At 40.8% G+C, this 14,730-nt stretch overlaps 1 protein-coding gene and 1 long non-coding RNA gene across 6 annotated transcripts in view; one reads left to right on the top strand and one right to left on the bottom strand.

The window, feature by feature from the left end:
- Positions 1-13,805, bottom strand: part of LOC308580280 — a 44,792-nt gene extending 30,987 nt beyond the window's left edge. The window contains exons 1-2 of the long non-coding RNA XR_014004779.1: positions 13,560-13,805; positions 12,438-12,591 (exon numbers count right to left, since the gene is read on the bottom strand). This is a non-coding gene — a long non-coding RNA (uncharacterized lncRNA). The remainder of the gene's footprint in view (positions 1-12,437; positions 12,592-13,559) is intronic.
- Positions 1-14,730, top strand: part of CEP112 (centrosomal protein 112) — a 220,573-nt gene that overhangs the window by 143,653 nt on the left and 62,190 nt on the right. For all 5 annotated transcript variants that reach the window (XR_014004693.1, XM_081181284.1, XM_081181283.1 and 2 more), the window contains one exon: positions 1,645-1,875. Coding sequence is in view for 4 of the 5 variants with exons in the window: in XM_081181284.1 (XP_081037410.1) it covers positions 1,645-1,875 (231 nt within the window). In the remaining variant the exon portion in view is untranslated. The remainder of the gene's footprint in view (positions 1-1,644; positions 1,876-14,730) is intronic.

Below are 14,730 nucleotides of genomic sequence, written 5' to 3'. Positions count from 1 at the left end.
AGACCTCTTAATAGTAGCATACTGTAGGGGGTCACGGGGACAGTTGTCCCGAGTGCAAAATTGTTAGGGGGCACAAAATTTCAGCACCCAATGCTGCCTCAATACAGCTGTAAGCTTCCATTGCTGGGCTTGGTTGAAAACAGCTTCTCCATGCGAACCAGGAAGTGACCTCTCCAGGCAATTGAATGACTCTTCTTATCTCTGTGGCTGTGATTTCCTGGGTGACGCAAACACCGTTAGGCAGTTGAATGCACATATTCCATCTGTTTCTATCCCTCACTCCCACCCTCTGCACGGCCCTGGGCACTGGCAACCCACGCTACACCACTGCCTCTTAATGTATATTGAACCAAGTGTGTTTTACGAACTACTTCTGATTGAGTGTTGATGGATATGATGATTCACACGAGTGAGTGCATGGTTATAACTCTCCATCTGGAAGTTCTTCAGACTTGAATACAGTACCCACAGTCAGCAGTTCACAATCTCATCCCAAAGCAGCCTTCCTTGCCCTAAATTCTACTGGGTAGGCTTGTTTTTGAGTCCAGATGTCACTGGTTAGTATGTGGGAGAGGGCCTTCTCTGTGGTTGTGTGTAGCTTTTGTAGCTCCCTACTCTGGGAGGTTAAAGTGCTCCCCACCCTACAGTTGCAGGCACTGTACTTGCTGGATTAAATAGACCTTTGCAACTGCCCCTGAATTTTTTAAGATTATTTTTATCTGTTGCACCTTTCTCTTTTTTGACTGTTTGGTTTTTATTGTTTTTTAACTGCAAATGCAGTGGAATGGCAATAAATACCGTATTTTTCCATCTATAAGACACCCCCATGTATAAGACGACCCCTATTTTTGGACATTATTTTTTAGCGGGGAAACCTAGTCTTATACATGGAAAAATACAGTAAATAAACAAATGCAACTGATTTTTTAATAAAAAACCCCTCTCCATTTCTCAGTACATGTGCGTTAATTTATTTTTAATTTGCAACAGGTGTGACTAGATACTATTTATAAACAAGTTTGTGAGTTTATGATATGCAGTATTTGTGCAATCCAAAGGCACAGATCCATTTGTTGTTGTTTTTGGAGGCCTCAGAGTTGCTAACATTTGCTATAAGTCGTTATGAGGTATAAAAATAAGAATTCTTTGCTAGTAAGTGATTTTCAACATTGCATTTTCCAGTTTTCCCTCGACTGTCTCAAGAGTAGGCCCACGGTCTACAATCTTGAGCATGCTTTCTCTTGGAAATAAGTCCCACTGAAATAAATGCAACTTTTTCCCTAGTGAAATGCATGGATCAGGATGCGAGAGAATCTTGTTTCCTGATTTCCTGAAATATTATGGAATATTATGCTGGCAGCAAACCTACTTATAATTCACGGCTTTATGGATTACAGTCTTGAATAGGGAGCTTTAATGTGAGCACAAAACTTGTCTGCGTTGTGTGCCAGACTTTATACTTTGGATGCATTTTAACAGCACATATACATACCTTCATACACTCTCACTTCCCAATAATTTAGGGAAACGCTTTCACACCTATGATGTGGTAGTTCTCTACTCAAAATGGTCATCTCGTGTCTTTGTTTTTAGTAGAAAAACTAAACATAAAAAGTAACTTCTACTATCATTACTATTTTAAAGATCATCTCTGATATGGAAGCCCAGATCCACACACTGCGAGAAGAGCTCATTCAAGTGAATACACAGAGAAAACAGCAGCTAGTTGAACTTAGCCTTCTTAGAGAAGAAGAAAAACAAAAAACTCTTCGGGACCATGAGGCTGCCATGAACAAGCTGAAAGTTGAGTCAGAAAAGATGATTCTGGATCTGCAAAAGTCTAATGCCACAGAAATGGAGAGGGCGCTCGAAAAGGTAAGCACGAAAACAGTACCTGACTTTCCCATTTCTAGGAAAATGACTGTGAAACTCCCTCCCTCCCTCTCTTGCTGTGGCCAAGGGGAGTAGACAAGGGAATAGGTCAGAGGTTTTCAACCTTTCTCAGGCCATGGCTGCCTGGAACTACATTTTTTCTGCCGCTCCCCTGTGGCAAAACGTGCTCTGAGCCTCAGAAATCCAGTTATGTCACCCCTTGCCTGCACAGCCACCCCTTTTCAAACACCCTCCCTTGTGGAGTTTCCCCTCAGGCTCCTCTCCTCCCCCCTCTTCTTGGGAGTCCTCCGGGCAGCTGCCCCAGGTCTCTAAGCCACCCACCCCACCCCAAAGAGAGGTGTCTCTTCATGCAACCCCACCAGGGGTCTGGGAAGAGGATGCCCCCAGCCTTAGTGGCCTGATGGAGACAGAGACACAAGAGGGCATCAGAGGAGGGAGAGAAGGAAAGAGGGACAGAGGCCAGTGTTGATTGTGGCACCCCTGACCATCATTTAAAGCACCCTAGGGTGCCACGGCACACTGGTTGAAAAACCCCGCACTATGGTGAACAGCAATAGAGAGACATCGCCTTCAATAGGTGGTGACTTCAGCAAAGTGAATGTATTTGTAATAAGGGGGATCCTGCTGAGGGAGTCTGTCAGATGGCAAGGGTGGCTGCTCACGAGTAACCAGGCAGGACTCTGACCTGTCTTTTACAGGTTTTATTTAGGTGCAAACTATTTACAGTGCAAAACCCCAAAGTTCATGTCTGCCTCAATCACTAGCAGAATCCGGGAGTGCCTGTTTCCTGGACCTCCTCCAGCATAAAGGCCTCGTTACACCCAGCCTCTTCCTTCCCTCTTTGGGCTTTAGACTTCTGCGCAGGGTGGGCGATGGAAGGGGCATGCTTCCCTCCTGGCCGGCTTTGCCAGAAGTGGTGCTGAGGATCCTCTGGTCCTTTCACCTCTTCCCCACTGGAGGTGGGGTTTTCCTCATCACCGGAAGAGGAACTGCTTCGCATGATTTTCGGAGGCTCCCTGTAACACAACTTCCCCTCTGTTTCCCGCCCCTGTTCTGATGGCAGTTCCCTGACAGAGTCATACCCAGGGGTTCCCTAAAACTAAGTGCCAGCATTGTGGACAGATATATATGTGTATGCCTGCATTATACACATTATATACATTATTATAATGCCCAACATCTCACCGTATGAATAGGGTCATTTTGAGCACTTTAAATTGCACAGAATTCTTAATGTAAATTAAGAAAGCCTATTGAACTTGACATTTTGATCTCATTTGTTTTGATTTTACTTTATTCTTTTGGGAGTGAGGGCATTGGCCACTGCTGTGGCAGATTCTCTGGTGCTGCTTTGACTTGAATCCCTGATATTTATGGCCCTAATAAAAATGATACATTTTTTGTGGCTCAGTGTTAAAACTGCGTTGAAACTTCTCAAAATGCTTATCTCCATTGGTCAACATTCAGGTGTTTAAATGTTTTAGCGTATATTAAAACACAATCTGCAATTTATTACAAGATGAAATGTAGCAACCAAATGGGGCAATTTGCATATAGAGTTGGAACAGCCTTTGTGAAACTGACATTTCATTTACCTGCATCAGGTTCTTGGTCTATAATTTTAAACAGCATTCTAAGGATTATGTTGGAAATCTGCCAGCCTGAAACCATTAAAGGCTGTGATCAACAATTCAGAATCTTTTTTGAATTTAAAGAAAGCTGCACTTGGCATAATTATTTAAAGCCAAGGTCAGAGAAAGTATTTAAACCTTTGAAATTCATAATTAAAGGATTAATATTAACTCATGAAGACATTGTCATTTTTGCTTAAAAGTTGAATTTGAATCTCAGTTCTTTTCTTTTCTTTGATCTTTATATATTTAAAGCATAGCAAAAGGAAAAGTTAACTTCTCTCCAAATTAAAGTTGCATTGCTTCATTGCTGTGATATATTGTCAACTTCTTAAAAAATGGCTGACTTTAATAATAATAAATGCAACCATAATAATTTCTGGCATCAGCTGAAAAAGATAAGTATTTGCTAGTATTTGCAGGATAGGGATCAAAATTAAATCCTTTTAAGCCCAAACAACAAGTAGACACTTTAAAAGTGCTGACCTTTAAAGCCCTAAATGACCTTGGCTCTGTATACCTGAAGGAGCGTCTCTACCCTCATTGTGCAGCTGGGACACTGAGGTCCAGCTCTGAGGGCCTTCTGGCATTTCACTCACTGTGAGAAGTGAAGTTACAGAGAACCAGGCAGAGGGCTTTCTCAATAGTGGCACCCGCCCTGTGGAATGCTAAGGAGATAAAGAACTACACAACTTTTAGAAGACATCTGAAGGCAGCCCTGTATCAGGATGTTTTTAATGTTTGATGTTTTGCTGTCTTTTTTATATTCTGTTGGAAGCTGTCCAGAGTGGCTGGGGCAACCCAGTTAGATGGGTGGCCTATAAGTAAATAATAATAACAACTACTACTACTACTACCAGAACGGATTACTTCCGGGTTTCTGGGGTCTCGCATGTGCAAAAGTGCTAAATCGCGCTTTGCGCAATCTGGGACGCAAGCAAAGCTGTGATGCGAGGATTTTTGATTCAACAAAATTCAATAAAAAAGAGAAACCAGAATGAGAAGAAGGAAAAGATTTTGGAAAAGATAAAAGAAGGAGAGAAAAAATTAAGATCAAAACCAAAGTCCCAGGAGATTTTAAGAGAGATTAAGTTATATCAAACACAATATATGGAATTGATGAATCAAGAGATTGAGTGGAAGATAAAGCAAATGAAACAAAAGACATTTGAGTCGGCAGATAAATGTGGCAAACTTCTGGCTTGGCAATTGAAGAAAAGGCAGAAACTAAATACAGTTACAAGCCTAGAAGTGGATGGAAAGAATATATCTAAACCCAATGAGATTAGAAACTGTTTCTTGAGCTATTTTAAAAAACTATACTCTCAAGGGCCACAAAATGAAGAGGACATAGATGAATTCCTTAATAAATATGGATTACAAAAAATCTCTCATCAAAGCAAGGTGGATTTAAATCAGAGAATAACAGAACAAGAGATAGAGGGTGCCATTCAGGACATGCAACTGGGCAAATCTCCAGGACCAGATGGACTGACTTCCAGATACTACAAAGCTTTGAAGGAGTGGTTGGTTCAACCATTAAAGGAAGTCTGCAACGAGATTTTAGAGGGGGAAAAGGCACCAGAGTCGTGGAAAGAAGCTTATATTACACTCATACCAAAGACAGAGACTGAAAAGACTCAACTTAAGAACTACCGCCCAATATCATTACTTAATGTGGATTATAAAATTTTTGCAGACATTTTGGCAAAAAGATTTAAAAGAGTGTTGATGGAGAAGATTCATAAGGACCAAGCAGGCTTTCTCCCAAAAAGGCATTTATCAGACAATGTAAGGAATATAATAGACATTTTGGAACTACTAGAGGTGAAAATAAACACCAAAGCAGTGCTGATCTTTGTGGACGCAGAGAAAGCCTTTGACAATATTTCTTGGAGTTTTATGAAAAAGAATCTTCATGGGATGGGGGTAGGCCAAGGATTTGAGAATGGTATGGGTGCGATATACTCTGAACAAAAAGCTAAGCTGATTGTAAATAATGTGATAACTGAGGAACTTAAGATAGAAAAAGGAACACGACAGGGGTGCCCAATTTCCCCATTGCTTTTCATTTCTGTTCTGGAGGTGTTGCTAAATATGATTAGAAATTTTTTTTTTTTTTTAATAAATTTTTATTGGTTTTACAGCATTTTTTAAAGAGAACAAACAAACACAAAACAAAACAAACATACAAAATACTTTCAAAGATATTTTCATAAACCTCTTTTCTTGGACTTCCCCATACCCCCCCTCTCTGCATCCCAGTGTCCATATTTGAACTAGCAACTCCCAGTTGTTACTTTCTAATCTCTGTCATCTTAGTCCTCCTTTATCATCTAACCTTGTATCCCTGTACCCTGTTACTTCTAGCAACCACAACATTTTAACATTCGTTGAGTTTGTAGTAGTCCTTAAGATAGCTCTTAAATTTTTTCCATTCTTCTTCCACCATCTCTTTACGTTGGTCACGGATTCTGCCTGTCATCTCAGCCAGTGTCATATAGTCCATCACTTTCATCTGCCATTCTTCCAGAGTAGGTAAATCTTGTGTCTTCCAATACTTTGCGATGAGTATTCTTGCTGCTGTTGTGGCATACATAAAGAAATTTCTATCTTTCTTTGTCACCAATTGGCCGACAATGCCCAAGAGAAAGGCCTCTGGTTTTTTGGAAAATGTACATTTAAGTACCTTTTTCATTTCATTATAGATCATTTCCCAGAAGGCCTTTATCTTCGGGCATGTCCACCAAAGGTGGTAAAAAGTACCTTCAGTCTCTTTACATTTCCAACATTTATTATCGGGCAAATGATAGATTTTTGCCAGCTTGACTGGGGTCATGTACCACCTGTATACCATTTTCATAATGTTTTCCTTTAAGGCATTACATGCCGTAAATTTGATACCGGTGTTCCATAACCATTCCCAGTCATCTGACATAATGTTGTGTCCAACATCCTGCGCCCACTTAATCATAGCAGATTTAACTGTTTCATCCTGTGTGTTCCATTTCAACAGCAAGTTATACATTCTAGATAAATTCTTAGTATTGGGTTCTAACAATTCGGTCTCTAGTTTTGATTTCTCCACTTGGAAACCGATTTTCCTATCCTGTTTAAAAATTTCCATTATTTGGCGATATTGAAACCAATTTTCTACTTTGTGCTTCAATTTCTCCTGACTTTGTAGTTTAACCTTGTCTCCATCCTGTTCTAAAATTTCCCAATACTTCGGCCATCCGACCTCCATATTGAGTTTCTTCACTGCTTTAGCCTCCACTGGTGACACCCATCTAGGGGTTTTATTTTCCAATAAGTCTTTGTATCTTATCCAGACATTAAATAATGCTTTTCTAACAATGTGATTTTTAAAGGTACTGTTAACCTTGTCATACCAAAGATATGCATGCCAACCAAAAGCATTATTGAAGCCTTCCAGATCCAAGATGTCTGTATTCTCGAGGAGCATCCATTCTTTCAGCCAGCAAAACGCTGCTGCCTCATAGTACAATTTTAAGTCCGGCAGGGCAAAACCCCCTCTTTCTTTAGCGTCAGTCAGTATTTTGAATTTAATTCGGGGCTTTTTGCCCTGCCAGACAAATTTCGAAATGTCTTTGTGCCACCTCTTAAAACATTCCATCTTATCAAGAATCTGCAAGGTCTGAAACAAGAATAACATTCTAGGCAATACATTCATTTTAATTACTGCAATTCGGCCTAACATTGACAGTTTCAGATTTGACCATATTTCTAGATCTTTTTTAATCTCTGACCAACATTTTTCATAATTGTCCTTATACAAATTAACATTCTTAGGTGTTAAATAAACCCCTAGGTATTTGACTAAATATGATTAGAAATGACCAGCAGGTTAAAGGTGTACAGGTCGGAGCTAAACATTACAAGTTAAGGGCCTTTGCAGATGACTTAGTATTGACTTTACAAGAGCCAGACACTAGTACGAAAAGGGTGTTGGAGATAATTCAACAATTTGGCCAGGTAGCCGGATTCAAACTGAACAAACAAAAGACTAAAGTTTTAGAAAAAAAATTAACAGTCATGGAGAAGGAGAAATTTCAAGAAGAAACAGGTTTGACAGTGGTTAAGAAGGTGAAATACCTAGGGGTTCACTTGACATCTAAAAATTTGAACTTGTATAAAGACAACTATGAAAAATGCTGGTCAGAAATTAAAAAAGATCTAGAAATATGGTCAAATTTGAAATTGTCAATGTTAGGCCGAATTGCAGTTATCAAGATGACTGTATTGCCTAGAATGTTATTTTTGTTTCAAACTTTGCAGATTCTTGACAAGATGGACTGTTTCAAGAGGTGGCAGAAAGACATTGCGAAATTTGTTTGGCAGGGCAAAAAGCCCAGAATAAAATTTAAAGTACTTACAGATGCAAAAGAAAGAGGGGGATTTGCCCTGCTGGACTTAAAACTGTACTATGAAGCAGCAGCGTTTTGCTGGCTGAAAGAGTGGATGCTCCTCGAGAACACAGATATCTTGGATTTAGAAGGTTTCAATAATGCATTTGGTTGGCATGCTTATCTATGGTGTGATAAAATCAAAGTGCATAGGGCCTTTAAAAATCACATTGTCAGAAAAGTGCTATTTAATGTTTGGATAAGATATAAAGACTTGTTGGAAAACAAAACCCCTAGATGGTTGTCACCCTTGGAGGCTAAGGCATTGAAGAAACTCAATATGGAGGCCGAATGGCCAAAGTATTGGGAAATCTTGGAACCAGATGGAGATAAATTGAAATTACAAAGTCATGAGAAATTGAAACCTAAAGTACGAGATTGGCTCCATTATTATCAAATAATGGAGGTTTACAAACAAGATAGAAAAATTGGCTTCCAGGTGGAGAAATCAAAATTAGAAACTGAATTGTTAGAACCCAATACCAAGAATTTGTCAAGAATGTATAATTTGCTGCTGAAATGGAATACACAAGATGAAACAGTTAAATCGGCTATGATTAAGTGGGCACAGGACATTGGTCATAACATGTTTGCTGACTGGGAATGGTTGTGGAACACCGGTATAAAATTTACGGCATGTAATGCCTTAAAGGAAAATATCATGAAAATGATCTATAGGTGGTACATGACCCCAGTCAAGCTAGCAAAAATTTATCATTTGCCTGATAATAAGTGTTGGAAGTGTAAAGAAACTGAAGGTACTTTCTATCACCTTTGGTGGACGTGCCCGAAGATTAAGGCTTTCTGGGAAATGATATATAACGAAATGAAAAAGGTACTTAAATTTACTTTCCCTAAGAAACCAGAGGCCTTTCTCTTGGGCATTGTCGGTCAATTGGTGTCAAAGAAAGATAGAATCTTTTTTATGTATGCCACGACAGCAGCAAGAATACTTATCGCAAAGTATTGGAAGACACAAGATCTACCTACTCTGGAAGAATGGCAGATGAAAGTGATGGACTATATGACATTGGCTGAGATGACTGGCAGAATCCGTGACCAGGGGAAGGAGACGGCGGAAGAAGAATGGAAGAAATTTAAAATCTATCTTAAGGACTATTATAAACTTGATGAATGTTAGAATGTCGAGGTTTGGAGAATGAAAGGGTTACAGCGATACAAGATTAGACTGAAGGAAAGATTAAGAAGACATATGCTTGACAGAACTAACTTAGAAGTTGCTGGAAAATTTTGGACATTGGGATGCAGAAAGGGGAGGTATGGGGGAGTCCGAGAAACAAGGTTTATGAAAAAAAGGTCATGAATCTATACGTGTTTGTATGTCTTTTTATATGTTTGTATTGTTTTAAAAAATTTGTAAAACCAATAAAAATTCATATTTAAAAAAATCGCGCTTTGCGCATGGGCAGAAGTGCCGAATTGCAACCCGCGCGTGCGCAGACGCTGGTTGCGAGCGTGCATCCCGCACGGATCACATTTGCAACTTGAGCGTCCACTGTACCAGTTTAGGATTGAAATTTCTTTATGTTTCATAAAAGTGCAGAATATCCAAATATCCACCAGATATGAACTTCTGCTGTGAAATAAATAGTGGATAAGAACAAACATAAAAACAAGGATCACAGGTAACCGTACATAAGGTTGAATAATATCTTAAGACGGGTATGGGAATTAGACTGGAAGTGATTAACCAAACCGGATCCTGCTTAGCTTAGCAAATGTGCGAGCAATTTTATTGCTGCACCACAGTATTACAGCAAATGATCATTTCTGGACAAAACAACCTCAGCAAGATTGAAGGAAATGTATTTGAAACTAGTACAAAAATGGCACCTAGCACCGGTTAAAACAGAAAAAAAGTACAAAAATTGCTTACCTAGATGTTGGAGAGACTGTGGGGGGAGCTTGTTTATCCATGTGTGGTTGGAACTGTGAGAGGGCACCCAAGTTCTGGAAGGAGCCCTTTCAAGAAACAGCTGGAATAACTGGGAAAACATTGCAGAAAAGTCCAGAACTAGCTTTATTGGAGCTGTCCAAAGGGGAAAACCCAATCTTACTGTGCAATAATTTGATTGGATATTTTTTAGTAATGGCAACACTGTTGATAGCCAGATGCTAGAAAGAAGCCAACGACTTAATATACAAAAATAGTGCTATGTGATGTGGAAAGTGGCACTTAACGGAAAAACTAAGGCAAAGACTACAATTTGAAGGGGTCAGAGGAGAAAAAGAGACATTTGTGGTGGACTGCTGCCTGGTGCAATATATGAATGCAACCTCAAAAGAGAGACAAATACCAGCCTTAATCTGTAATTTGTGGTTACAATAACATCAATGGACATCTTTGCATTGTGTGCAGTTTCATGTCATCCCAAAGGACTCAACAAAGGATATAATTCCATATCCATAATCTCACTTGTTGCATTGGTCACTGGTTTGAGTGAGGGGGTTACTTTGAATTTGAATTATGATCTTTCTTTCAGCTTTTTATTTCATGTAATGTTAGAAAAGCAAATATGTATATGTATATCAACCATCCTACACTTTAAAAAAATATACAGACTGGGTATTGTATTTTGTCTGACTTCTTCAGAACACAAAAAAATATTTTATGAGCTTGGTTATTAGATTTATGTCATGCAATATCTTAACATATTTAATACAATTAGATTAAGATATGGAATTAATTTGTTTCTTCTCTTCAAATATATATATTGGCATCTGATAGGCAGTCACTCTAGTTCTACTAAATTATGATATATATTGTTTTGACAAATCAATATGCTGGAGGTAGGTCCTACTGAAGCTCAGATTGCACTAACAATTATTGTTGAAGTGGGGTGGGAGCAAGGACTTTGCATTACGTTGCTGCTGATATCTCCTTGGATATTTTGCAGCTGTGGGGCAGCGGTTCAGATGGAAAGCAAATGACAGTGGAAAGGTCACTTCCTTTCCTCTTGCACCATCTCAGGAACAAATCTCTCCTCCCCACAGTGGAGAAGGTGCTGTTAGAGCTTTGTTACACACACAGCTTCCGTGTAATGTGTAGTTTGCCTTTCTGTCTGACAGATGTTATGGGTTGTGTCAACAGAACCTTTGGGGTAAACGTTAGTTAGCCAGGTGTAATACAATGAAAAAAGCTCATGTGGATTTGTGAGTTTGCTGGACATTAGTAAAAGAAAGAGATCAGCTGTAGTTTTAAGTAGGTGCAGATGTGATTTTTGGCGAAATATATCTGTTAGTAACATTCATCTTTGGAATTTACTTGGCAAAGAAAACAATCATTCGGAACGAATGACCCTAAAATATCAGTTGACATGCTAACAATACTCTAAGGAAGCAACCTTGGAACACTTCAGACATCTCATAAAACAGCTGTATTTTGAGCCATGTGCATTTTGAACCATATGTATAATATATTTTGTGTGTGTGTGTGCATCCGTGTGTGTGTACGCACGCTTGTGCATTTTCTGTCCCCAAACACACAGTGCATGCACCTTCAAAAGGATACCACACTCAGTTCACCCTCTGGAGATGCTCACTGTCTCTTACAACACTAGAAGCTGTCAAATCTGCCTGTACTGATGTTCTATTCAGTGAGAACAATTATTGGTCACAGTAGCATGTTTGCAGCATGCTACTGCACCAAAATTATGTAGTTTAGAGCCATGGTATTGCTGTTGAAGTCATATATATCTCATTGCTGAACAATTTGCAAGTAGATGTTTTTCATTCCATTGGTTTCTGAATTCTAAATCACCTTTTAAAACCTTGCATTACTCTATATGGCATCTGCTTCTGTCCCATTGCTAATACTTCTACAGTGGTACCTCGGGTTAAGTACTTAATTCGTTCCGGAGGTCCGTTCTTAATCTGAAACTGTTCTTAACCTGAAGCAGCACTTTAGCTAATGGGGCTTCCTGCTGCCGCCGTTCTCCTGCTGTTCTCATCCTGAAGCAAAGTTCTTAACCTGAGGTACTATTTCTGGGTTAGCGGAGTCTGTAACCTGAAGCGTCTGTAACCTGAAGCGTCTGTAACCCCGAGGTACCACTGTACAGACAAGAATGGTATACAGTGGTGCCCCGCAAGACGAATGCCTCGCAAGACGGAAAACTCGCTAGACGAAAGAGTTTTCCGTTTTGGAGGTGCTTCGCAAAACAAATTTCCTATGGGCTTGCTTCGCAAGACGACAATGTCTTGCAAGTTCCTGCTGGTTTTTTCCCCTTCCCCCCCTTTTTCTAAGCCGCTAAGCCGCTTATCAGCTGATCCGATCAGCAGATAAGCCGCTAATAGCGCTAATCAGCTAATCCTTCAATGGGCTTGCTTCGCAAGACGAAAAAACCGCTAGACGAAGAGAATCTTTTCGTCTTGCAAGGCACCACTGTCCTTTCAAGTGCATCTCCATTTAGTGCATGCGGAAGGTAGCCAGGCCGGATTAAATGGCATGGATATCATGCTGACTCACGTTCTTGCACTCTGGACATCATCAGGCTGTGAAGAATGAGAGTAGCAGCTTCCCTGATCAGATTGCCAGAGCTCTGCCTTCATCCCCGTGAAATCCCGTATATAGATAGTTGACAATCTCTGCTCATCATTGTTGCCATGCTATTCTGCTAGGTCTGGAAGAATGATCAGTGCAAGCCTTTATTGTGTTGCCACATTGTTCTGTAAGAGAATTTTCAAAGTGGCCATTGCAAAAGAGGCAGGTCTACAGGGGTCAGCAAACTTTTTCAGCAGGGGGCCGGTCCACTGCCCCTCAGACCTTGTGGGGGGCTGGATTATATTTTGAAAAAAATAATAATGAGCAAATTCCTATGCCCCACAAATAATACAGAGATGCATTTTAAATAAAAGGACACATTCTACTAATATAAAAACACGCTGATTCCCAGACCACCCGCGGGCCAGATTTAGAAGGTGATTGGGCCAGATTCAGCCCCCGGGCCTTAGTTTGCCTACCTATGGTCTACACACTGAAAACAGATAAGGTTTACATGCTAATCACAGCATTCTAGCACAAAAACCCCACAACCCCCAATTTTAAGTCTGAAGTTGGCAGTGTAGAAACTGTACTCAGTTTTGCTGTTATCTGAAATTTGCCTGGATTTTGACATTTCATTTCATTTCATTTTCATTATTTACTTTAATTATCTATTTTGTTTGTTTGTACCTTTTTAATGCAATTGTCCAAAGGAAAAGCAGGACATTCCAGGATTAAATCAGAAACCGGGATGGCGTCTGTAAATAGGGACACTTGGAGGGTCTGAGCTATAGCTGGGAGCTAAAGCAGCTCTTTAGTACGGGACAACCCTTTTAATGTTGGAACTCCCCCCCCCCCTCTCTCTCACCCCACAGTCCACCTCCATGTTGCCACAACCTTTTCTTTCTTTCCTAGAAATATCTGTAAATACCTGTCTTGGTAAGATTCTCCTGAGACAAAGCAGCAAGTTGTCGGCTTTTCCAAAATATCCTTATCCATTGTTTGTGTTTTATTTTTTCTTTGCGTAGCCCCAAGCATCTATTATTTAACACGCCGTCCTTGCTTCATTGAAAAGCACACTACATCAGCATACAAATGCTAACTTACCTGGGTTCATTGCATCCTGCAGCTTAGCATATTTGTGTTTGTTTGCAAAATCCAGTATTTGAAAGCCATGTAGTCGTATATGCATTAGGAACCGTAGATCTCGCATTTGACATCTACAAAATCTCTGGCCATTATAAACCAGTTAGGTTACCGCAACGCTCTTCAAGTCAGCTCGGCTTGCATGTTTCGTCCAAAATGCCGCTCGCTTTGAGGAATGTTCTTTGTTTTTACTTGTACTCGTTCTGCCTTCTTTGGCTGGATATGTTATGGTTACCAGATTTTTTTTAATGAATCCGGGGACACTTTTTTTTTTAACTGAGTAGCAACAGGGAGTCAGTAGTAGGGATGGTGAAGCAAAGGACCCTGGGCCCAAGCACACATGCATATTGTATAAAGGTGCAAAGCCCTTATTTCACACCCTGTGAAACATAAATGTGCAGTTTTTAAAAAAACTGGGCAACGGCGCACCGCCCGCCGTGACTCCTGAGCCTTCCCCAAACTCCTGCCCCCTTCTCCCTTTGTTTTGATAGATGGGGGGGGGCTCAAGAGTTGCAGAGGGGTGGCCGTTGCTGAGGAGGGGTGCAAGGCATGCGGTTTCTCTGCCAGGTAAGCTGCAAAGCCCTTCTTTCTCACCCTGTGAAACATAAATGCGCATAGTTTTTTTAAAAAAACTGGGCAACAGCCGCCCGCCCGCGACTCCTGAGTCTCCCCCAGTCTGTCAAAACAAAGGAGGCAGGGGACAGGAGATCTGTACTGCCAGACGTCCCCGGTTTCCTGTTGGCAGTGGCAACAGCCGTGGCAGTCAGCAGCCTGGAGCCAGCCTGGTAGCGCAGTTGGCTCTGGCTGGCTTCAGGAACTGCTTGCTGCTGTGGTGCCCGCCATTTTGCCTCACCAGAAGTCCCCATATGATGTGTTTTGGACACAAGACACATGGGGACTTCCGGAGAGGAAAAATGGCAGGCGCCACGGCAGCGGGCAGCTCCTGAAGCCAGCCAGAGCCAACTGAAGTACCAGGCTGGCTCCGGGCTGCTGAGGCTGCCACTGCCATGTTTCCCGGGGACAAATTTGCAAATCTGGGGACATTCTGGGGACGGAATTTGTCCGGGGACAGATTTGCAAATCGGGGGACGTCTGGTAACCCTAGGATATGTAGGATTGTTTCTCTCAATAA

The sequence above is a fragment of the Podarcis bocagei genome (assembly GCF_964188305.1).
Source record: "Podarcis bocagei genome assembly, chromosome: 2".
NCBI lineage: Eukaryota > Metazoa > Chordata > Lepidosauria > Squamata > Lacertidae > Podarcis > Podarcis bocagei.
The sequence above is the reverse complement of the archived record's forward strand: the minus strand, read 5'-3'. Positions and strand labels throughout refer to the sequence as shown.